This window comes from Populus nigra, chromosome 18 (genome assembly GCF_951802175.1).
Source record: "Populus nigra chromosome 18, ddPopNigr1.1, whole genome shotgun sequence".
Lineage (NCBI taxonomy): Eukaryota > Viridiplantae > Streptophyta > Magnoliopsida > Malpighiales > Salicaceae > Populus > Populus nigra.
Genome location: NC_084869.1, coordinates 602,066 through 627,779, shown reverse-complemented (window position 1 = coordinate 627,779; position 25,714 = coordinate 602,066). Strand labels below are relative to the sequence as shown.

Below are 25,714 nucleotides of genomic sequence, written 5' to 3'. Positions count from 1 at the left end.
CCTATTAATCAATAATGATAACAATTGGTTAGATCAATATAGTGCTTATGTATTATGTATTAGAGTGAAATGCATGGAAGAATGAGATATTTACAAAAATATTTTATGTGATTATTGATGAGAAATATATGATTTGATATACAAGTATAACATGAAGAATCATTACTACGGATCCCAAGCAAGTTTCTCCACCTGAATATATGTAGTACAAGCAACATGCCCAACAGATTTATCATGCAAGTAATATATTTTTTATGATTAATATACGTTAATCGTTGAGTTTTATGTGTTTATCTTTTAATTTAATATTAATATTTTATTAATATTAGATTAACTTCTTGCTACGGAAGGGTCGAGAGGCCGCATCTTATCCTCGTAGTATTGACGAAGAAAGTGAAGTTCACACCGTATCATACAGGTGGTTAAATGTTTATCACATTGGACTTGAAACCTTTGAAGAGAAGCTAACTCTTGATGATATTATGATAGAGGACGAGGTCACTCAGGCAGGAGCAAAAGCTAGATCTGGTTGTGCTACTGATGAGTCTAGATCATCTAGTAGACGACGTAGACATAGATAAATAGATGAATTATGTTTATATATTTTGGGATTACATGAATATTATATTATGGAATTGTTTTATATTTATTTTTCATGTGTGTGTGCGCGCGCGCGCGTGTGTGTAATGCATTCATGAGGCTACTTGTGATTATGGAATATAAGAATGTATTAAGTTTAGTTATAATTTATTGATTGTAATTATTGTGGTTTTTTGCAGATTTTTTTAAGTGGGATAAAATTTTAGGTATAGTTTCTATATAGAGGAAACTTTATTTAAATTTTGATAAAATTAAAAATATATTAACTCTCTAACATCATTAAGCAAATAAAATTTTAGATTAACAAAAACTATAATTTTATTAACTTTTTCAGGTTTAAAATACAAAAAAGACCCAAAACTTTACAATAGCCAAAACGATCAGATCGTTTTGGATACAGTCCAACTGTTTTATTAATTGTCTAGTTGTTTTTCAAAATAGTCTCCTTAAAAATACTGTAGTCCAACAATGCAACATTTCTCATTAATGACAAGGTTGTGAATCGCAATATTAGTTATTGTGATTTTGAAAAGCAACATGTATCAAATGTCGCGTTTTTGAATCGTGGTATTATTGAAAAATCGTGTTTCTAAACTACGATATCTTCAAATTGTGTTATTTTACTAAAAAAAAAATTACATTGTGCTATTTTAGCATTTAATTATATTTCAGATGTTAATTGCTGAATTTATTCTTATATTTTATGATTTTTTTTTGTTTGGGATTTGGACACACCTGCCCCATCTTTCTCCTCCATTATAACCTGCCACCTTTTCTTGACCGCCGTTTAGCATCAGCATTGGAAATTGGCATGTCTCAAAAATCTTGCTTAACCAATTCTCTAAGAAATCAAAGATTGCTTTTTGACAAAGTCTAATGATTTAAGTGTAGTTTATTAATTACAAGGTTAGCTCTTCAAGTTTTTCTAATGTTTAACGTTATTCTTTCGCATTCTAGCATTTTAAATTTGGGATTTAAACCTTAATTAAATGGAAGCATACAACATTAATCATCTAGCTATACCCCTTCAAGTTTCTTTTTGTTTCAACTGAACCCTTTTAAGATATTGCTTAATCAATTGTGATGATCTATTAAGACATTCAAGTAATTTAAGAGTAAAATTTATATGTTAAATAATCAATTAATCTTTTGATTTTAGCAATTTTATTTTTTCTTCTTGGCCATGATAACTAGCAACTAATACTCGGTGCCTGTTAAGCTAGAGTAATTGATAGCTTATACCTGCAAAATATCTCCTTTCGTAGATTTAGGGATTCTCCAATACTTAAATATGTATTTTTTTCAAATAAAAAAAAATATTTTAGAGAGAAACTCAAAGTACATGTTAAAAGAATATATTCACCATCAAGAGATTGTCCCCCTCCTTTCAAGGATCCAATGTGTCTTTATATTCCACGATTCTTACCTTTCAATTGAAGTAAACACTAAAAAATCATTATTTTCTAATGGCATTAAAACATTTCTTATACGTTAGAGAATAAATATCTCCAACTCATCAAAATCTCATGGTTCAATATAGAGCCTAATAAAATTATCAGACTCATATGTATTTGGGCTCAATGTTTAGTTGAGTCCAGAGATGATGGACCTGCCAACTTACAAAGCCCATATATATTTGGGTTGAGCGTTTAATTGGACTCAATGATATTAGGTTTGATAATTTATAAAACCTACATGTACTTGGGTTTAGCGCCTGGCTAAACTAAAAAAATATTAACTTTAGTAGTTCGTTAAACTTATATATACTCGAGCTCAACGCTTGGTTAATTTTAAGAATATTGGGTTATCATCTTACCTCTAATTTTTTATTTTAAACATGGATTTTAAATAATATATATATATATATATATATATATATATATAAAATAAGATAATCCATCAAATTATAATTTATTGACTCATGGTCGGTCAAGAGCAACAACCTAGTAATTAAAATGAGGGGATAACATTTAAGCTTCATTTTCTTCATGGTGCGGTCTATGTTTTATCTAGATCACAAATTAAATTTTTTTTAATTAAGCAACATATCATAATTATGCATGAAAATTCTATCTTAAGACTTTGATTAGAAAAAAGACTACAATTTATAGCTTACTTAAACCTATTTTCTTGAATAATAATAATAAAAGTTTTTTTTTATTATTTTAATGTATTTATTTTAAAAATAAAAAATATTTTGAAGAACAACTTCCACTGCATTATAAATCTGCTCTAAATAATTATGCGTTTCTAAAAAATTTTATTTTTTTATTTTAAAATATTTTTTATGTTATTTAATTATATGTTAATATCAAAATAATTTTTTTTTTAAAAATTACTATTTAATATAATTTTAAATAAAAAACGATCTCAATCACAATTTCATTATTCCTGTTCTGTGATACACCATGTGGCCTTCCAACCAACCAAGAGCAATAAACTTGGTAAAGTACAAGACGGACCTCATCATCAGTATTTCTGTCGTCATAAACACCGTTAGAGGCACAGACACCAAGCCTCGGGAGGTGCTCAAGGCCATAGATGGGGGCCACTTCAAGGTCCATTGAATGTGATGCATTAACAAACTGTACAGCCTCCCCTCCATTCCATGGCCGCACTTGATTCATGCACCGCTTGCCCTCTCCAGTAAATGCATCCTCCATAATTATGCTCAGATGATCCATGTCTAGATAGAGGAGGAGGATGCACCACCCTTCGCCTCCATTCAAATACGTAACTTGTGATATAAAAAATTATCGAGCTAAAGAGTATCATCTCCATTTTTATATTTAAAAATATTAAATATCTGTACCCTTCTTTGTACAGGTGAAATGTATCTAGATAAATGAAGATGGAGCCCTACGATTGTCGTCCCTGTCAATACCCTGGCCATGGGAGAGTGCTGTTCAACCATCACACAGAGAGTGAGGCTAGAATATCAATGTAGTGGAAATTAAGATGTGGATGTGACCAGACATGAGAGAGTGGGGCTGTGGTTGACAAAGAGAAGGAGAATTCTGGGGCATGCAACAACATAATTATTAGTTTTTGATTGTAGTAATCTGTGTTACAAAATAGGGTCCATTGACGAGACATGTCTTCGACTCCCTAGCTGGTTGGGGATGACTTGCGTGCTGAAACAAAACCGGCCATTGATCCGCTCTCAAGCTTTCTTATTAACTCAACTGGGTTTGATGCTGTGTGCTGATTTTGAATTACAAAAACATTGCTCCCATTTTTTTGTACTTGGATTACAGGTTGGATCATTCACGTCTTTTCAATGTACTTTTTTTAATCTACAAGTAGTCATTTCCGAAAGCTTCAGAAATTGCAATATTCATGAATCTCCCCAGTTAATCTACACAAGGACCATATAGTTGTCTTTACAGAAAGAAGGTAGACAATATTGCTAGTTGTTCCATCCCAAGTCGACCAAGATTGTTTGAAGTGTTTGGTCTTACCTTTGAATCCCTCCCATCAAAGAGCAGGGGGTGAATTTTATAATAAGATTGTGTGGAAGTTGAGGCAGCAGGTTCCCAAGGAAGATTGCCAAAGCCCAAAGGTATGGGAGGGGATAGCTTTTAAAAAAAGTGTCATGACCATGATCATGAAGCAAGAAAAAGGGCATGCATATAGCAATAACATTAATAAGGCCCTTCTCTATGGGAGGTTGGAGAAGACAGACAGAAGCAGAATCATGCAGTAAGCCAAGCCAAAAAACAGCCTTCTCTTCCTCCTGGATCTTATGAAACATGGTGGTTAATGAAGGGAGAGGTGCCTAAGCAAGGGGTGAAAGAGGACAGTATGGACCGCCTGCCTGGCTTATGCCTGTAATTAAACTCTTAAATCCTCACTTTTTTTCTGGGAGGAAGCTATTTTTTATTTTTATTTTTTATTCTCTTTGGGCATGGACTAGCTTTTCATTCCCAAGGACCACCTAGCTCGCTAGCTGCTTGGTCAGGACCATGTAATTATTGTTGGGAGAAATAAACATATGCGTTTGTTATGGATCTTATAGGCCTAGTTACAACACTGGTCCGGCCTTGCGGGTCAATTTATTGACTCGAGGTTTGGATTACGCTATTTAGAGAGTGAAAAACCCGAAACCTTTTTCTTAAAAAACGATATTATTATAAGACATTACTTCAAGATCAAGCTAAAGACTTTTATATATATATATATATACTCTTGTTACTAAAAACCTATAAGATTATAATGATTAACCAGGTAGGTTTTTTTTTTATTTACTTTGTATCATTTAGTGTGTTTTTTCAATTCTTGCAAATCAGCTCTTTTGGGTTTCATAAGTTTAAGGTACAATTTATTGAGTTTAATTTTATTATACCAAAGAGACTGAGAGAAGCAGGTATATTGGTAACGAGTATCCCAGTCAATTTTCTATTATCTTCATACAAATTTATTAAGAAATAAATAAAAAAATTAAATATATAAAATATGCACTATTTATTATTCAATATAAAATAAAATTATATATATAATTTTATTTTATATTGAATAATAAATAGTAGTCGGCTTCCAGTTAGGTTTCAAGACAAAACTCGGACCACCTTATCCATTACTCGTCAGAATGAATGTGATCCCTCTTCTTTTCCATTATTATCTTAATTTTGCAAAGTGGAAAAAGGAGGTGCACAGAAAGAAGAGGATATTATCTATTTCCCGTTTTAGCAGCTTGAATGGTCAATTCTCAACAAACGAGTAATTCCAGCTCTACAAGTACATTGGGCAGATAAGTTTGAGATTTGTCGTTTCTTATTTGATGCTCTACCAATCTCTAGAGCTGAAGCCATGAAACCTTTGAAATGCAGAACAGTATTTACCAATGATACAAAGAATGCACAATGGCTATGCTCCAGTGTCAGTCCTGCCACGAAGGCGACGGTCTTGAATGAGTGATCTTGATCCAGTTTCAGACTGCTGCTTTTGCATTTAATAGTTCCTCCAGGACTTGAACAGCACGCTGGCACCAAGTAGTTTGAGCACATCAGTTGATTGCCCTTGTGAAGGATATCGTACCCTGCAGTACTTCCTGCCTCTAACCTGGTTAAAGTCACAGAAAACTTGTGCCCAGAGTAAGGTCGTTCAAATTTGACAAAATCTGAGCACGTGTTGTTCCAATCTGTTGGGCAATTTCAACCTGTTCCTCCAATGGGATCATCTCATAACTGCAAAATGGAACATCTCGATTTAGTCCGGTAGACAAAGTAGTAATCATGACAGCTGACAATCCATGAGCAAATGCCAACCTATGGATGCCTCGCATTCACTGGAATCACAGCAATGACAACCCATCCCAACATTCTAGTTATTTAATGAGATCATGTAAGAAAGAGATCACAAATAGCCTTGACGACATGGTGTGATTGCCAACCAAAACTGTATTAGTAGTAATTTATGTATCTCTCATTTCTCATTGAAGCAAATGCAAATGAGAAACTGTCAATGGTTAGTTATATACTTCTTATAAATGAGTATGCTCACTTTAAGACTTAGGCCTACTTATAAATTGAAAGCTTACTTGGCCTAAGATAAACAAGTTGTTAATCAGCCTTAACCACCCCCATTTAATCAGGTTGTTAACTTAACAGGAAGAACTTACTAGGAAAGCATTTCACAATCAACTATGCTTTCAGGGCCAGGTCGGTGAGCCTTTCCATCAGAGCGGAACTGGCGGAATGATTTTGGGTTTAAACCAGCTACATGGGGAACAGCATCAACAAGTTTCTTCTGCAGTGACTGCAGCCTACGAAATGTGAGCTCGTCAAGAGGTGCAATACAACCTATGCTGCCGTCCAAAGTACCAAACAGTAAAGCAAAGCGATTTGTCTTGTCAGAAACTGGAGCGGCACCACTTCGATCAAGTGAAGGGGAAAGCATTTGCAACCTCATGAACTTAGTAACAAGGGCACCAACATGAAATTCAGCCCTTGAAAGCAGTTTCTGTCCTTTCCAACTCTCAGACATCTTTGGTGCATAATAGAATATCTGTTGCCATCAAAAAAATAAAATTGAAAACCAGTGAAAACAGAACCAACTTCACCCCATTCTGCTAATCCTTGTTTCCATTCAAAAATATTCTCAAAGTAAAACAATGAGCAAAAAGAATCTCTAGCAACAGAAATGCATGTAGATTGCATAAAAATCATAACAATGTGTAATCAAAATTCAAATTCATTGGCGATTTGTATATTCATGAATTCTATGATGGCAGTAATTTAATTTCCAGCCTCGCATTTGTCGCATCTTTACTTTTGGTTGCAGATATATTATGTTTGACAAAACAACTGCCAATTCAAAATCTAAATTTGCTCCAGTTTGTACATTCATTTTCTGTTTGAGCTAAGAAACTTCACAGCTTTAAGTCAATATTGCACCCCTTAATATGACAATGATAAGACTAGCCATGGCCTGTTAAGGGATTTCACCTGTCTAAAAATACAGTTAAGGACTTACCAGGTGAAGTGGCAAAGGTGAATACAGTATTGAAGGTCTCTCAAATTTCCAGAACAACGAAGATGATTTAGTCAAAAGCAGAAGAAGAAGTTAAGATAAAAACCAACTTCATAGTAGATATTGAAGGTATCAAAATTTCTAGTCTACTTGCAAGTTTTTCATCATAATGAAATTTATATAATTTTATCTCACCATTCTAATGCCGTCAACCAAAAACAATATCAGACAACATCAATGAAAGCAACATGTGATAAAGCCCAAACCTGAACATTCTTTTGTTCATCTGAAACCACAAGGCTCAAAGTACTTCCATCAATCAAAAACTCTGTTGAGAAACAATCAAGGGAGGCAAAATCCTTCGCCAGCAAGCTGAGCTGAGCTCCCTGCTCCTTCCAACTAAGAAAGTATATGCTTTTGTGAATGTCACCCAAGAGAATAAAATTCTTCACCTGCAATTGCATGTAGAGGTATGACCATGAAGAAAAGAAAGCATTAAGCAGGTGCATATGTTACATGAAAAAGACAGGATGCAGTGCTTCTATCAATGCTTCTACCTAACATGTTATGTTGGCGAGCCCTGCTGCAATACTGGACTAAACTTAAAAGTAACTAATCCCACTGGATAAATTTTCACAGCAAAAACCATCTATTTTCCATAAATTGAGAAAGGGTAATAAAGACAAACCAAACACGACAGTTTTTAACAAATACCCATCATTGTTATTGGATACAGCAAATTTGGTCACAATGATTCAATCAATATCAGAAAGTACAATTCACATCTTTGAATCCCCCCCCTCCCCTTATTTTTTATCTTTTTTCTCCTTTTGAAATGCAATAGCAAGAAGCAGAAAAAAGTGAATCAACTTTACAACAGATAGCTATGTAAAGAAAAGTTCAGAAGAGATGCTGCCATTGAGTGTCACTTACAATATTTAAGCTCACGACATATAATGGTGGAGCATCAGAAAATGCAACACCAGTCAACTCTGTACCGGTCCATTTGTGTAAAATAATTTTTGGACCAGAAGCTATCAACAGATGGCCTTGAAGTGAGGCTAAAGCAGATATAGCACCTTTCAATTCCTTAGAATAAACTTCTGAAACCTGAAGAGCACAGTGATGAATTCAATACTGATGAATGCAGACGTTTGAAAGACAGATTGGTTTAAGGGATTGCTATAGTGGATTAGTTATGTAATAACTAGTTGAACATAAAACAGAAGGATTTATTAGCAAGGAGAGAACTATCAAAAACCATACCAAAATCTGAGAATTTTCTGGATTTTTCACTACAGAAAACAGCAGAATACGTCCTCTAGCAGCAACATCCTCCCCTTGCACATAAGCAGTCCCAACAGCCAAAAGTGTTTCATTTTCCTTTGTACTTGTATTCTGTGTTGAGGTACTATGTGAGTGAAAAATGGATCTTATTATAATTATATTGAAAACCAGAAACAATGGCATCAGAAAACAATCTAGAGTTACAAAAGACGAACACTGCTTAGCTGGTATGATGGTCCTTCTCGCTAAGTTTAGATATTCCATTGCGTCTTCCTTTTAACAATTCCACTCTCTAAACCTCATTTTTACCCTTGAATTTCTCTTCATGTTGTTATAGAATTTTCTTTCTTGTTTTTTTATGAAAATAAACTCTCTTACTCTCAAAAAGTCACTCTCACAAGGAAAGTTGCTATGCATACACGGATTATCCGACCAACCACTCACACACACTCCATCTCTCATAAAAAAGAAAAGATGCTAAAAAGATATAATAGCAAAGTAGATGAAGGGATGGAAGAAGTCACTTACAAACAGTGAAACCATTCGTACAGTCAATGCATTTTCAGAAGTCTGCATTGGGATTGTAGCCTTAACTTGCCAAGGGCCATTAGATGGTTCCAAAATCCGAACCTCAAATTCATCTACACTGTAAGTTCGGTGTATTTCATCAGAACTCAAATTATGATTCTCAATCTGATGGCCAACTTCTTGATCAACCAGTGATGAAAGAACTTGATTTACTGGCTTTTGAACCTGCAAAAGAATGTGAAAGTGGCATTACAGCTGCAGGCTGTGCTCCATTTAAAAAACAAAAAAGGCCACACAGAACTATATCATCACCAATATAATGTATAAGATGCCAGTATGACATGTTCAGGTAGAAGTTGCTACACCACACTATAGTCGAGACTCAGATGTCCATGGAGACAAACTATTTAATTTCTTTTGGCTAGTGAAACTTGGGAACTGAAGAGTGAAAAATTTAACCAAATATAAAAGTTGTACTCGTTCCACTTCCAAGAATGCTAAAACATCATTTCTTTAATACAGTGATTTATTTCAGAAATCAGTCTGTAAATGAAGCAAGCAATAACAGAAGTTATAAAGGAACCAAAGCAGATGTTGATTACTCCAGAGGAACATGGATCTGAAAGGATAAGTGCACAGTGTAGGAATCAACTCTCTCCCTCTCTCTCCTTTCCCACTATTTTTTCTGTCTTTGGCTAGCAAACACTTTGTTGGCAGAAAGGATAAGTGCAGTGTAGGAATCAACTCATCCCAACCTTGTTTTCTTTTTTTGTTTATCTTACCCAACCTAGTATTTTAGATTTGAAGCTCGTCAGTCTTAATATATGTCCCCAAAACCTTTCTGCCGCCATCCTTGCAGGTCCCTGGCAAGTTCTCACTTCCAATCAGGCTTTTATTTTCCTCTCTCTCTCTCTCTCTCTCTCTCTCTCACACACACACACACACACACACACACACACACTTACTTATCCAGTTCCCCCTTCAACAAAATTGGGTCACCAAAATGACCAATCCAGATTGTGCTCCAAGATTATTCAATATGTAATTGTACTGCTATTCAGAACATGTGACGTAAATATATTTGCATATCCACAAATCCAGTAACTATGGGAAAGACACCGTAAAAAATAAGCTAAATAGGAAAATAGAGGATACTCCTATTAAGACTATTTTGATAACAAATAAAGCAAAATTTTCAATATGAACATTGTCTTTAATAATCAAAGACACCTGGTAATTAACTATCAGTTCTCAAAGTTTCTCTTAGTTCTCTATCATACAATCCAAACTGAATTCCCATAACCAGCCATATATGATTTGGACCAGGCACTGTCCATGTCAGAATTATGCCCACAAAAACGCTGTTTTAACGATCTAAGAAAATACACTTCACAAAAACTAGCAAAGCAAGAAAAATTTAGATAGAAAGAGAAGACACTTACAGGAACTGAAACTATGAGAGGGTATAAATTCCTCTCTGCAAAATAAGTCACTTGATGTGGAGTTCCTTTCAAAGGAATCTAACAAGAAAACAAAATTTCTAATGAGCACATTGATGCCTGTAAGCAAATATCAACTCTCATATGGACAGACGATAGAGGAAACATGAATGAGGATAGAGGAGCACCTTTTGCACTGGCCAGTAGTTGTCATAACTCGAGACAGATGAGAGGTGACAAATCTTCAAATTGCCCTGTAAGATAGGAAAATGAAAAATGAATTCCACCCAACCTCAAAAGTTCTAATATATTCTATCAAAGCATCAAACAGAGAATAAGAATCTTATAATTGTTCAACCTGTGACGTGACATAAATGAGCCCATGATTACAATTAACAGTGTGAAGAACAGTGAAGGCAACAATAGATCCATCACATAGCTGCAAGAAAATCATATATAAAAACACGAGAGTGAGATGAAGTGAAAGAAAAACAGGCACTTATCAAGTACCATGCTTGCTTAGGCAGTAAAAATGTCAAGAGACATCAAATTTGAATCATTAGATAGCAATTCAAATTGCCGAGAGCTTACCTGTGGATGAACTCGCAGTCGCTCTCTAAATACCATAAACCAAGCTGGTCTTGATCCAGAAAGGAAAAACCCTTGATAACCACTAATATTCTTGAAAGTCGTAATCCTTTGGCATGAGGTTTCACTTGACGTTTCCTCCCTAGTATATGTGTCCAAAGGGACCCGAACGAATCGCAGATTTCTAAGCCTTGAAGCACTGATGCTGCTAGCACCAACAGAATTTTGAGCAGAAACAGAATCTTCTAGTTTAGAAGTACCATCTGGACCTTCAAACAGGTATGCGTGGTAACAAAGAATTGTCCCATCAGTCAATATTCCAAAAAGAAAAGGGCGACTGTGACGTCCAGACCATCTCAGCATAGTCAATTCGACAACCTTCATGTTTTGAGTACTTTCTTTTCTGCCGGCACCGGCAACTTCTTCTTTCACCCCCTTCATCATATCTTTAGCAGGTTCCCCCGTGCAGGTATCAAGGAGATGAGTTTTTCCAGAGACAAATTTATCCACGAAGAACACAGAATTGTAATTTGGCACATCAAATATTTCAAGGGCACCAGTCTCATAACAAACAACACAGTATATATCACCCTGCTCATGAGCTCCACTGTCAGCACCATCAATAGCCTCGCTAATTCCAGTAGAAAGCCATGCATCTGTACTTGTCTTCCGGAGCCATGGCTCTGGCCCTTTATCATGATACAGTGTGCAGGCAGATACTGATTTCGTTGAGCTCTGAAAGGCAGACGGAGTGTTTACAGAAACTGTACAAGCAGAAGGATCTGAAATTCCAAATTAAACATGTCCCTTGTTAAAAATTCCAGAAAAGAAAAAAGAAAAGAAAAATCTGTTAAACAAACAGAGAAGAAAAAAACCATGGTTTCACAATACAACAAGGGCATGCCATGCCTGTACAAAGGCATATGAAAACAGATATCATTCACCCACCCAGATAGAATTGTTGGATCATATAGTATTATTACTGCAGTCGATTAACATTTACAGCCACCTGACTGTAAAATCCAATATCTTGGATGTTTCAGTTCAAACTTTAAACCTTAAGCAACTTGAAAAAATTAACAACAGCAGTGTCAAACTACCAGATTCTTCAAATTAATATCAATTACTGCAATTCCAGATGATATATGCCAAAACTATAGAGATTCACCATCTGAGGAACCTAATCTAGACAGAAGAGGTAGTTCTTACAAACTAGTCCAGACAACTGAATCAAAATGTTACTGGGATTCAGAGGGAACTTAAGGGTGAAGATATGAAAGATATTGTTGTGGAAGAATGGACTGTACTTTGAGTAGGATCAAACTTTGTGGGCCCATGAAGAAGGAAATTGTCCTTTCATTTCCTTCCCATCACTCCAACCAGCCAAACATGAAAAAAATCCAGTTCTATCCTTTTCTCCTCCCTGCAGTATAGAAGCATCATCAATATGGTTGGAGAAGAATGACAATCACGGCTGCACTTTTGAAGACCGCAAGCTTCTTTCTATATTCCTCGGTGTTGTCAAAGGAAAAAGGCAATAAAAGTGCCCGAATGAACCAAGGTGATATACTATAGATTAAAAAAATATATATTTATAATATTATATTATATAAATCTCAAATATATACCTTCCCAATTAATATTAGATCATTAGAAAATAAAAAGAAAATATAAAATACCATAACATAGTCATATAAAGTTTTATTTTCACCCTTAAAACAAAATAAGATAATTTAAAGTAGAAAGTAGCCAAATAGATTAAAAAGCAAACTTAAAAATCATCATCATTATTCATTAATCTTCAAAAACATCTTCATCCATGCTTTCATGTTCTGTAATTGTGTTGTTGTTCTCTGTTCAACGCAAAGTTTGGCTAGTGTTTCTCTTCAAGTGTCCTTCCTTGATTGTATGTCTCCCACTTTAATGATTTTTTTACCCTAATCATTGTTTTTTTTTTAAAAAAAATAAACCCTAAGTTGTTTCTTGTGGTAAATTAAAAAATGAACAAAAAGGTCAAAACATAAATCAGTTAAAAAAATGCAACAAAAAAAGAAGTACTTCAATCAGGTGCTCGCTTTAACGCTTGACACCCACTCATGAGGCACTCGCCTAGGCAGTGCTTCATTGAAATTCATCGCCCGAGGCTAATAAAGGCCTCACCTCACCTCGCCTTGCCTGGTGCGTCTCAGCTTCTTGAAAACATTAATTCTTCCAGTACAGACCTTTAACAATGCTATAAGCTTATCTATATGAAGCTAAAATAGGAATTTTATTAAATGTGACACCATCAATACATTGATGAAGATCAGCTTTCATAGGGTTCGGGTAACTAAGACTACAATCTTAGACATGTTCTAAGACTTTATAATGTGAATCAATCATATGGCATGATGCTTTACAATCTTAGAATTGCTATAGCATGAAGGCAAGGGCATTCTGGCCCACATAGTAACCTAGCATGAGAGCTCCCAAACTAGAATGGGAGGATCCAAGAACCTGTCCCTAAAAATATCCGCATACTTGGAGCACAAAAGAAGGGTATGAGCCTCTTCATTGAGTTACAAAATCTACAAAATGCCTTCACAATTTGACCATATCAAAATAAAAGGAACTAAAGAGACGTTTCATGGAATGCTACCATCCATTATGGAAGCTTTCATGGAAACTTGCTTGAAAAGAGAGTTAAGAGCTAACAAAACTATAACATAAAACTAAAACAAATATGTTGAAAGCTAATCCATGTCATAACATACCTCCAACAAGAATCTGAATACTCCCGTCAGCCATTCTAACTAAAACATATGGATCCACAATAGACACATGCATCACTGTGGAACTCTCAGAACGACCAGTTTCCGAGTTAGAACCTCCAAAGCTTAAATCTTGAGTCATAAAAGAACCATCTAAGATTCGAGCACCACGTTCAAACACCTGAACAACTCGACGTCTGAGAAGGGAAATAACCAAGAAGCAGGAAATTTTAGTTTCTAAGTTGATATCAAGAAAATGGAGCCAATTTCTCATCTCAAGGGAAAAGAAATAAAATGGAAAATAATTTGCGAAACATAGTCAAGCAACCAGTAAAGCAATAAAATCATTCAGTCACAATTTACAGCAAGCCTTAGATGACATGTCTTCAATCACTTATCATTTTAATTTGTATGACAAGCCATACATGTGCATATAGACAACAAGAAGCATAGCAAAAAGCAATGGGAAAGGTAGTTGTATAGAATTTATTGGTACAGTTGACATTCATGCTTTTTAACAGCATAAAAAAATCGATAGAACAACACCCATTTACATTTCAGAAATTGAATGAAAAGAAAAAATAGTCATCTAAAAGGCAAGCCAATATAAAGAAGCAAGGAAATCAAAACCGCATTCATAAGAAAGTAAATTCAAGTCACTGAAACTAGATGAATTCTCACCTTCCAAACAAGTTCCCTGCAGCAATTGTTCTTCCTTGCACAAAATAGTCCACACTTTCAGTGACTTCCGTCAAATGATCAGCAGTTTCAAGCACCTGCCCAGCATGCAAAAATAGATTGCAATTAAAGAATCAAATTACATGATGTTGATCGTAAACTATACAACTAAGGAGATGTTTTTGATAAGAAAATGACAACATTTGGAACTGCAAATTAGGTTTGATTTTTAAATTTTCTCCTCCATCATCTCAGTGTACATGTAGATGACTTTCAGAGTATAAGATGCTTTGCACTTATATTTAGTCATGCTTAGGGAGAGATGCACATGTACATGATTCCATGTGCTTTAGCAAATAAAAAATAAAGGGGTGGCAAGCTCCTAGGGTGGCCATAGAGATTACTGTGAAAAAGACATGAAATTACACCCCATAAATTATTCCAAAACTAGCAACTTATTGCCCAGTATTCATAATGAATTACTTGAATTTTGAACATGGAGACATTCTTTAAAATTACAGATAATAAACAGGATAATTCCCTATAGATGAGAAGCAACAATAATAAACATTCACAGGGGAGAGAGAGAAAGAGAGAATTAAATTTCACAGATAGAGGCATTCATCAAAATTATAGATAATAAACAGGTTGATTCTATATAGATGAGAAGCACAAAGCATCAAAGTCCATACCAGTGTGTGCGAGAGAGAGAGAGAGATAGAGAGATGGGCATTTTCATTTATAGTGTTCAAACTGCCCAAGTACAAGACATTTGCTCGTATTCTTATTATAGCTATAACCTCTATTTAAGCTATGATGACATCAAGTAGAAACTCTTTGTGATATAGCATCGATCCCATTTAATAGGGGATTGTACAATTGCTGACCTGAACAATGTCCTAAGCTCCTATATTTATCTCAAGTTTTCTGAAAAACAATAAGGCATAATATGTGGATGTATATTTCAAACTTATTTTTGCAACTCTACTGCACTCACATATTTTACCATTTTTTTTCTCATTTGATTCCATAACTTTCCTGACTTGCCACTTTCACTTTGCCTACTTAGCTAGACAATTCTGATAATTTTACTGAATGCAGCAAATGGTTACTTGTATGAGAAAACACGAAGAAAAAAAAGACACCAAAATGCGGTGAAAGGACTGGAAAGTCTCTTGTTCAGTTATAAAGATATTAAACATAGCTCTTTCCAAATGTTTGTATTATTCCAAATAGGAAATTGCAGAGCAACTTGATATTTTAATAAAAATATTAAAAAAAAGATGTGAAGACTTCTAACAATTATCTTCTATGCATCAGGTCAAAACAAGTTCAACTGAGAACCACACAGTTTGCAGATTTTGCAAATAACTTCTGTTAACACAAGTTAATGAGATTACCATTGTCCGTGCCTCCATACTTATGATCAAATATGCATGATATTCATCATCTGAAGCCATTTTCAATGAGTCAACACTATGACTACGTGCATTCTTGTGGTAAACAGTCCAAATTCCTTTACATCCAGGAAGTTCAACCTGTATTCAGAAACACGTGTACAAGAAAAGATGCACTTAGCCACGAGAAAAGTTGGTTGCACTTAGCCACGAGAAAAGTTGGTCTTAATGAAGTTGCAGTGCATAATTGTAAAACTGTACAGATTGAATAATGATTCCATTTACAAACTGTTCAGATAAAAGATGGTATCATGTTGCAAACTGTCAGTGGCCTAAATGTAAATATTAAATCAACAATATCATCATCAATGAGACATGAAAGTACTTCATATTAACAAATTAGGATATATAAACTTTCATCTGGATAGAGGATTCTTTGTTGTACCTGAGAAGGAAATATTATGAAAAAAATGAAAAGAGTGATGGTAAAAGTTACTGGACCTTATGGAAGTAATCACAAGAAGTTTTAAGGGGAAAGAATGATGTTTTACCAGCAACAATATGATCCAATAATAAGGACATCCAAGATAGTTAATGAAAAATATTCAACTAACAGAATCTGTATGGCATTGTAACATGGATACAACTCTACAATCCAAACAAAATCATAAGAAATTTTAAAGCTCAAAGCTATTTCCCGTCTAAGAATAATAAAATAAGATTAAGGATAAACCTCTGTAATCATTTCTGGGCGAATTGATTGCTGAAGGACACAGAGAGCACCATTTTTACCGTGTCCAGAACAGCACACCTGAAAAGATTAACCAAGAAAAATTTAAAGGTAATAGAATTTGAAACAAGAGCTTTTCCATTCTGAAACTCTTGACTCGACAAAATCCATAAGTCATAACTTCTTATTTTGCTCAGTATATTCCTCTTGTAAACATGGAGCCAATTGTTAGATCTGAAGCCTGGTGGTACCAGAAATCAAATTGGGGGAGGGGGCTGAACATCTTGAGTGAACCTCAAAACTTACAGTAACTTATTCCTGAGATTTCACTTCCTTACCTTCTAATAGGTTTTAGAATATCAAATATGTAAAACATAACAAAAATAGCAGTCTGATGTGTGAAACTAACCAATTCATAGTTGCTTTGTTTGGAGATTCCAGTTGCATTTGCATCTGCATTAATCCTTAAACCATATGCAAAGTCCTTCAAAGGGCCAACATTGATCAACGAATCCCTCACTGTAAATGAGAAAGTTTTCTGTACCCATAAAGACAAAAAAGAGGGATGGGATTATTAAAAAAAAATGTAATTAGGAAAAATGCTAACCAGAATAAAATTAGAATAGACAGTCAAAGCTAAAATATCACAATAATTGTGGCAAAACATTAAAAAAAAAACATCTGCCCAGGTAGAATTTATGGTCACGGTCATGGCAATCAAGAAACACATTTGTGTTATTTTCAGTGATAGGAAAAGGAGGATCATTTTAGATGAGCCTCAGACTTGAAAAGAAAACTAAGAAGATCACTAAGGTGCTATTGCTAAACTTAGAAGGATGGTGGAAATTGTTCAGTCTTCTTCCTCACTTTGAGTCCAACATGTTAGATGAGGCGATGCAATGCAATGCAATTTATCTTACCTGTGATTCAAGATCAACTCCAGTAGCTACTTCAAACTCATACTTACTTGAGTTGTAAAACTCAAATCCTTTATTCTTTAATCAAAACCCTTAAATCCCCATATTTCCAGGCCTGGCTCATCATAAAATGCTTTTAGTTGTAGGACAGAAATTCAAATCTGCCCTGCATCATTCCCAGGATAAGTGTTCTTGCTCCTTTATTTTTTACTTTTATAAAATGCATTGTGGATAAAGTATAAAGGAGAACAATAACTGATACAACCTGTGATGATTCTGCATTATTTGGTGCTGAACTATACAAGGAAAGTTCCTCCCCGCTAACCATATCTTGTAAAGCATCAGAAGAGGACACCTTCAATCGCTTTGCTGACGGCAAATCACCTTCAATATCTCCAACCTGTAGATACACAGGTAGCAAAGAAGGTTTCAGAATTATAGAAAAAAGAAAACAGCAATTTCTAGAGAGAAATTTGCTTGAAAACAACTCTGGAAAAGAAATTTTTTATCAAGACCAGTTGTGAGAGGATAAAAATAATTAGTCTGACAATTTCAAGACTAAGATTTACAACATGATCCAAAGATGATTGCCAGTTGCTTGAATTTCAGAGGCAGAAAACATGTAGAATTTGATGGGCCAGAACAATTTCATTGAACTTGTCAACATTAACTTGCAAAGAGGAATGGAAGGCATCCAACACAATACCTCTTCCTTTAAACCAGGTGACAACATTGAAGATCCCAATCCAGAAGTAAACTGCACAAGCAAACTGTCTCCCAAACGACTTCCCAGAAAAAAGAACGAGTTTCCAAGTGTTGTAATATCCTGTATGAAAAAAAAATGTTTGTAGGAGAAAAACATAGTCAAGAATTATATCAATGGAAAGAATACAGAAGAAAGCTTCACATGAAAAGGAGTTTAGGACAAAGAATCCGTTAGAAGTAACTAACCAAAGTAAGTACTGAAGCTTTAGACTTGGAAAGATCAAGTCTCTGCACAACCCTTCAAGGGGAGAGGAAAAAGAAACATCAAATACATGAGCTATTCAAAATGAAACTTGATTCCAAAAGCACATGGAATATGAAAGATTCATAACATCAGAGCAAAATGATTTGAAAAAGGAAACATATGATGCAATTTCTTAAAACATGAAAATTTTGGACCAGCAAAATTTAACCTATTGTAAGAATTGCATACCAAGCTAAACTTTCCAAAGTGTTTAGCTTCTCAATATCATCTCTTTTCACATGTATTTCAAATCTATAAATCTATCTAGATCCAAATTTAAAATTTGATCTCTGTAGGGTAACATTGCATAGTACCAAATCCCATCACATGAGTTGCAGCAATATAACAATTTCTCTAACCGCCGACCACCATTGCTATTTATAACCATCATCTTGTGAAGCAAAAAAACTCTTAGAGCATAGATAAAATATAGCAGTAACCAAACTTCAAAAACTATGTCAACAACCATAAATTTTCACACAGATAAATACCCAAATAATCTAGATTGCACATCTGACAAAAACAAGAAAAAAATGAAAGAAAAAAAAATCATCTCTGCGCTTTTTCATGCTTCTAGAACTCCTCATATCAAGTAATCTTAACAACTATAGTGGCCACTTGCTATATCACAAAAATAAACTAAATCTCAATTCAAAGACACCTCCGTCCCAAACTAGATGGATCTGCATGGCTCTGTTCCTCTCAATCAGCTTTGTTGCTGGCTAAACTCTAGAATTTAGGATTTCAAGCAAGTTATTATTAGTAATGCGGAAACTGCTAATTTGTGCAAGAAAATAGATAAATAAAAAAGAGATGGGACACAGCTACCTTCCATCATAAACAAGGGTCAGTAACAAGAGTTCCCCAGTTTTTGTTGACAGCAAGGCTACATCTTTTAATAGCCAAGTTGCATTGGCAGCATCAAGTTCCACACTGAAAGTTGCTCTTGGCAGCTCTTGACTAATGAAAGGGGAAAAATAAAAGAAAATGCAAACAAAAAAGGCAGCATGTTTATAAGACAAACTGGAAAACTGAACAGCAGATTAATTCAATTGAAAGCTATAGTAGCGTGAAGAGGCCAATTTTCTAAAAATTTTGCACAGATCAATTGGATTCACATTTAAGGGCTTGCTATTTTACAAAACGATGACAGAAAAACACAATACAGTTCAGATATTTTATTGTTTTTCTGAAGGCATGGTTTTAAAGAGGTAGACAGAGTGAATACCTGCTATCAACAGAAGCAGCATAGCTGTTCAGAGCCAATGCACAAGAAGCTGACTGCACAAACAACACACTCGTGTGTTATTATGCTTACAGATGAAAGAATAAAACTAGAAATATATCCATAAGAAATCAGACTCTGGCAGCAGTGGAGCTTACCTCACTGTGATAATGGATAGTGTTCACACCAATCACAAGAACACCTCCAATGGGAGATGGCACTGCAAGCAGCTTATACGCATCATGTGGGAGATTCTGACGGAGAAAACAAATGTAAGAAAAAACTCTGGAAACTCTCAAATAATATATGAATTTTTTGGGGGGCTGTATGACATAGTTATTGCTTGAGACAATGTCCAATAAGATGGAAAAATGCGAGACCATCAGTTTTAACCCAAAGCAGAAAACTAAGACATCTTCATTAGAAATCAGAATTATTATGATAATTTGAAAATATTTATTAAAAATGCCAAAACTTCTATAAAGTGATGCTTTGATAATATCCATTCCCACCATGAAAATATACAAGGCTAGATGTCTCAAGGTGGCACAATGTATGGAGACCTAACTGTAGAGAAATCTAGAGAAAATTCTGTAGTATTTTTATTAAATCTAAATAATAGTCTTTATCTCCATAAAATAAACTAGATATCCCTATTTATATTAGTCCTAAAATCTTTTATAGGAAAAGATTCCTAATTAAAACTTATCTAATTAATAGAATCAATCTAGCATTACGATTCTTAAATGGTAAAATACTAATTAAATTAAAAGTCTTAATGTAAATAGGAAACAAATAATTAAAATTCAAAATTAACTAGGAAAATAATTAAAACAGGAAAAAAGTAATTTCATGTTTCATATCAGTTGCTTTTAGGTTTCTTTGTGGACTTCTTTTCAGGTTTGGCCTTGTCAATCTGGTTCATAACTCCTAGGATAATTGTTCTACGTCACTAGGCATATGTCTCAAGAAATAGGCCTCTATAAAATTTCATATAAAGGTGAAAAAATTTTGGCCAAAACACAGCTTTTCTAATATTGATTTTTTGATTCCTTAAGGTAGTTCTTTTAGAAACATACTCCAATAGACCATATAAGGGTAGGTTGCTTCAAAGTTGTACTGATACTAAGAGCAGAAATCATGCAAGTATGATGCTTCCACACAACACGCCCAGCCCAAGTAAGCTCTCGCTCATGAAGGACAACCACCACAGGTTCAATATAATCTGCATATTGCAACACATCAGGAAACATCAGACAGTGTCAGAAATGTAAAATGATCAAAGCTCTTTGTGTACATGTTAAAATGAGAATACACAACTAGCTCATACAACATGCTAATGCCTTATGAAGAATATCATCGTATGAAGACAGTGTGTGGAAAGGTAGACTACCAGATTTCAAACTTGCAATCAGCAATTTAAAATGTCAATTAAAATTATGCAGTACAAAAAGTTTGGCATGCATATGTATCTATAATTCAGAAAAGTCTTTATCTTCAAAAATTAACCCAAACCTAGTTTGATCTACATATTCTTCATAGGTAAGATACAAACCTCGGACCTACCCCCGCCATACCCAAACTTTTTTGCCAGTGTTCACATGCTCACATATTGCAACATTCATCTTAAACATCCATTAGCCCCAGGTTTTTGGTTCAAAGCACGGTATAGAAAAGGAAATTGGGTTCATAAACCAGACTCACCATGCACAAATATGAAATCTTTTACATGTTTCATGTCTAAATCTCTAAGATTAATGATGTAAGAAGAGGCAATATGAGCAGAGATAGCAGCTCCAGAACCAAAAGCATCTTCATCTTGAACCAAGGCAGAACCAGCCTGACAACAAAAGTTTCAGGGTCAAAATTTTCTGTCTCAAAGATTAAAGTAAAGACATTACTATTTTTAATTTCGTTTATAAGAAACCACCTCATAAATGCAGGCACCAAAGACTACCACCCATTCACAAAGCAAAAGAAACTACCAACAAAGTTCAATGACTGTAAATCAGAAACTAAACATCTGGAACAGATAATCTATGAATTATATGAAGTCTTCATTGCAAAAGAATATGCTTTCCAGCAAGCCAAAACCCAAACTTTTGGCAAGAATCCTTCAAGTAGTTGAGATGGGTAAAACCGGCAAAGTGGTCCATTCTACTTCAGAGTTTGGAGCTCTACCAAGCTTCATCATGGGAAAGTGTCTTCTTAAAGAAAGAATAATGTTGGTACACAAACTAAAAATAGTAGGAGTTCCCAATGAAGGGAAAATTATTCATATAGGAAAGATCCAATACCAAGCAACAGTGAGCTAGCTGTTGGTGCTATAGTCAATCTGTGGAAAGCAGTGGATTTATTAGAATCAGTACTCTTCCCCTTAAGCTCTTTCACTTTGCTCCTTGCACAAAACCCAAAATATTGCTGAAGGTATAAACCCCAAGAGTTCTTTTTTTTTTCTCTGCCTGTACAAAAACCATATCTCCAAGGGTCTGTCAAGAGTTGCTTTCTTTATTGTTTTTTTTTTTTGATGGTTCATTTTTTATACAGGAATGAGTTAAATGTTATGGTTCATAGTTCATTTAATTTCAGAATTAATCCCGGATGGCATCTGGGTTCATATCATATATAAAAATGTGCCTTGTGTATAATGGCAACATCCAGCTCGAGACCCTTTGACATTCACAACACTAAAACAATTTAGCCATTAAAACACAAACATTAGAACAGTTTTATGTTGTAATTCTATCAGGCGTGATTACTTTACATGCTATTTACAAAAACATGATTCATCTTAAAGGAAAAAAGGGTTGAAGTAGTTGAATAACTTGGATTACAGAGAGTTAAAAGTTTGACTACATTAAGCAGGAAAAGTTACCTGAGCAGCCTTAAGTATTATCATCTGCAAATCATAAACAAGAACACCTCCGCATCTTCCTTGAGGATCAACCTTTACCAATGGACCTCTTGCAAATGATTCTCTACCTCTTTTCAAATGACGCCAGTCTGGACCTTCAAAACAATGCATAGAGCTGAAAAGGAATCAATTTTAAACAAAACAAGAAGTAAAACACTGTCAGAAAATCAAATAGATTTGTAGTAGCACAACTACCAAAATGCAATCAAAAGCTCCACATCAATGATGATGATAGACAGTATAAAACTTTACCTTGTGCGAAGTCCATGAATTGAATCATCAAACTCCAAAACAGAAATCTTTGCATCTTTAAATGCCAATATAATAGAATCCCTTCTCCTAGAATCATCACCACCTTCAACAGACAACACCCCCATTGACTCAACATTACCATGCAACCTGCAAAACCAATTCAACATTACCCTTCAAAAGACAAGAAAAAAAAGAGAGAAAAAGACAGGAACAATGAACAATTACATTGATAACCTCGGAATAAAAATCAAGTCTCTAACTTGACCCAAACCCTAAACTACAAACACCTAAATCCACACATCCACCAGAAAATGTTAGCTAGTTTAGCTTCCAATTTACCCGAACCCAAAAAACACAAACATCAGGTTTCCATTTTGAGCCAAACCCACAACAGATACATCTAAGACCAGCATACTGTTTAATCAGATATTTCAATGAGCCAAACCCGAGAACCTAAACCCTAAATTTCCATACACACCACTAAAATCTACCTTCTTTCAATCAAATTTCCAAATTCATCCAAAACCAGCAAACCCAAACCCCTAAAACCTTCAAAACGATCGTTCCTTTTTCAAATTTACCATACCTGTAATGGCAAACAAGCTCAAGAGAGGCTCCAGCAACACCATCCATAACTCCACCACGCTTCAATTCACCCGAACTCCTCGCCCCCTCTTCTTGAACCCTGACAACATAGAGTTCAATAACATTACCGGAAGCAACAATTAGGTTCGGAGTAGGGCCAATTCCTCCACCGCGGCGGCGGCGTGAAGGCCAGTCAGAGTCAAGATCGTCAGTGTGGAGTTGAGGAAGGTGGGCTGACTCGGAGCGAGAATGGGTTACGAAACCAGACACGCACGTGTCTATGGTGGTTGGCCAGTGCATCATCTTGTAGGCAGCGTAGCTCATTGTGGTTAGGGTTTGGATTTGAGAAAATTGGGGGTTAGGGCTTTTGAATTGGAGAGAAAAGAGGGGAGCTTAAACCCTTTTTGTTTGGCGGGAGGGATTTGGGTGAGAAAATAGTGGCAAATGGATTGTAAGATGAGTAATTAATATTTCAGTCCCTGAATTATTAACAGAATCATAACTTAGTCTTTCGTTTCTTAAAACCTTTAAATTTTATTTGCTTGACTCTTGTTGACCTCTTTTTTATTAAAACATTATACATTTGTTACTTTTTTTTTTCTTAGTAGTTATTAAGAGAAAAAAATAAAAAATTCTTTTACCTAACTCATCTACAAATATATGAGTATTTGAATTATTGTTCCCTCTAGTTGGCTCTATTTTCAAGTGTAAAGTTTAGTCCTAAATAAAAACTATTTTTTATTCTAATTTTAATTTTAAAAATATTTGATTAATCAATTAGTATTATATTTTTTTTGCATGGGTTTCATTGGAAACTTTCTCTTGAAACTTTGGTTTAAGAAAAGCTACTATTAGGTTTCATTAAAAACTCTCTCTGGAAACTTTGTTATGAAAAACTACAATTTATTGCTTTTATTAAACTTATTTTTTTAAAAATACAATCATAAAAGTTACTATAATGGTAAACACATACCAAGTGGTGCATATCTCGAGCAATCATTTAAATAAGACCCTAACTCATTTACTCTTTATATAGTTGCATATTCATCATTAACATGATATATAAAATGTGTAGATTTTTTACCATAACTTTTTTTTATCTCTCTCCATCTTATAATTCATTGTAGAGTGTAATAGTGATTTTTTTGAAAAATCTCAATTTAGACCTTAATTTTTTTTTTTGCATAATTAAGTCATTTTGAACCCAATTTGGATCCCAATTACATGTTTTTTAGGAGGTGAGAGTTGAATTGAAAGAAATAGGGCTTAATTAAAAAACACAGGTAACATAATTGGCGACTTTGTCATTTGTTTAGAAAGTTCATTTTAGTCTCTTATTCTATAAAACTATTAGTTGGTCAGTTTCTATAATTTTAAACATTATATTATGTTATCATACTTTATTTATCTTTTTTTAGTTATTTTTCAGTGGAAAGAGAGAGAAGGGGTCACCAAATCTTAGTTAAAAGAGAGAAAGTTGTTGTTAACGATGATTATGACCACTAAAACAATTGATTTTTGTGTCAAATGGTCTTAAATAACAAGAAAAGTTAAGATTAAGTGTTTTCTTACCTTGAAAACACCTAAAAAAAGATATGAGGTTTGGAAAAAAAAATTATTTTCATGTTGATTATGGGATTTGAGGCAATTTTTTTGTGTTTTTTTTTAAGAAAACAAGGTTTCATTGGTGTTTCCTAAGTGTTTGTAGTAAAAAAAATGAGTTGAAATAGGTTTTTCGATTAAAAAACAAGAGTCTTGTTTTTCCAGCCACCACAGTGCTAGATTTTGGACAATTACAGATGACGCATTGTTTATTTTTTCTTGACAAAGTCATCTACCCCATTGACTTTAGAAAAAAAAAATGAAGGCTTGTGTGTGAGTTCTTTTTTATAGGTCAGACACTAGGTCTGACTTCATTTTTATATATATATTTTTTATTATTTTGTTTTTTTTAATTACTAATTTTTTATATGTATTTTTAAGAATAATTTTTGCATTTATGTTCTATTTAATACCCCTTCTCTATGATGTTTTTAGATTATTTAACATTTTTGAAATAACAATTATTTTTTAATTATATTGAGTGTGTTTAATTTTTTTTTATGAGGTTGGTGTTATTCATCTATAATTTTTTTTATATTTTATATAGATTAAACTTATTTTTAAGAATAAAAAAATACTTTTTTATAATATTTTTAATATGTACAACCATACATTGAATTTTTTTATCCAATAAATTTCATGTGTGTGTCAATTTCTGTTGTAGATTGATTTTTATAAATATATTAATTAAACAAAGTTGGACAAATAGCTTGTAATACGATATTAAATATCTTGATTTATA

The 25,714-nt window shown here is 34.2% G+C and overlaps 1 protein-coding gene across 1 annotated transcript; it reads right to left on the bottom strand.

Moving 5' to 3' along the window:
- Positions 1-5,249: 5,249 nt before the first annotated feature.
- On the bottom strand, positions 5,250-23,800 carry LOC133678606 (cleavage and polyadenylation specificity factor subunit 1). The gene is made up of 26 exons (XM_062100981.1): positions 23,372-23,800; positions 22,786-22,932; positions 22,495-22,648; positions 21,324-21,459; positions 20,699-20,844; positions 19,778-19,873; positions 19,623-19,675; positions 19,223-19,354; positions 18,337-18,388; positions 18,092-18,211; positions 17,651-17,785; positions 16,878-17,006; positions 16,472-16,549; positions 15,742-15,879; positions 14,345-14,439; positions 13,667-13,860; positions 10,917-11,695; positions 10,684-10,764; positions 10,514-10,579; positions 10,329-10,406; positions 8,887-9,111; positions 8,338-8,469; positions 8,005-8,181; positions 7,338-7,523; positions 6,221-6,606; positions 5,250-5,786 (listed from the first exon to the last, which is right to left on the bottom strand). The coding sequence occupies exons 1-26, from the start codon at positions 23,692-23,694 to the stop codon at positions 5,672-5,674; spliced, it is 4,353 nt and encodes a 1,450-aa protein (XP_061956965.1). The 5' UTR covers positions 23,695-23,800; the 3' UTR covers positions 5,250-5,671.
- Positions 23,801-25,714: the final 1,914 nt, after the last annotated feature.

What these genes read in the sequence shown, in the direction of transcription:
- LOC133678606 (XM_062100981.1), bottom strand. Translation starts at nt 23,694, where the DNA reads ATGAGCTACGCTGCCTACAAGATGATGCACTGGCCAACCACCATAGAC. An exon ending in GCCCAGAAATGATTACAGAG is followed by an intron (nt 15,880 to 16,471) that starts GTTTATCCTTAA and finishes TTCTGAATACAG; the next exon opens with GTTGAACTTCCTGGATGTAA. An exon ending in TACGAATGGTTTCACTGTTT is followed by an intron (nt 8,470 to 8,886) that starts GTAAGTGACTTC and finishes ACCTCAACACAG; the next exon opens with AATACAAGTACAAAGGAAAA.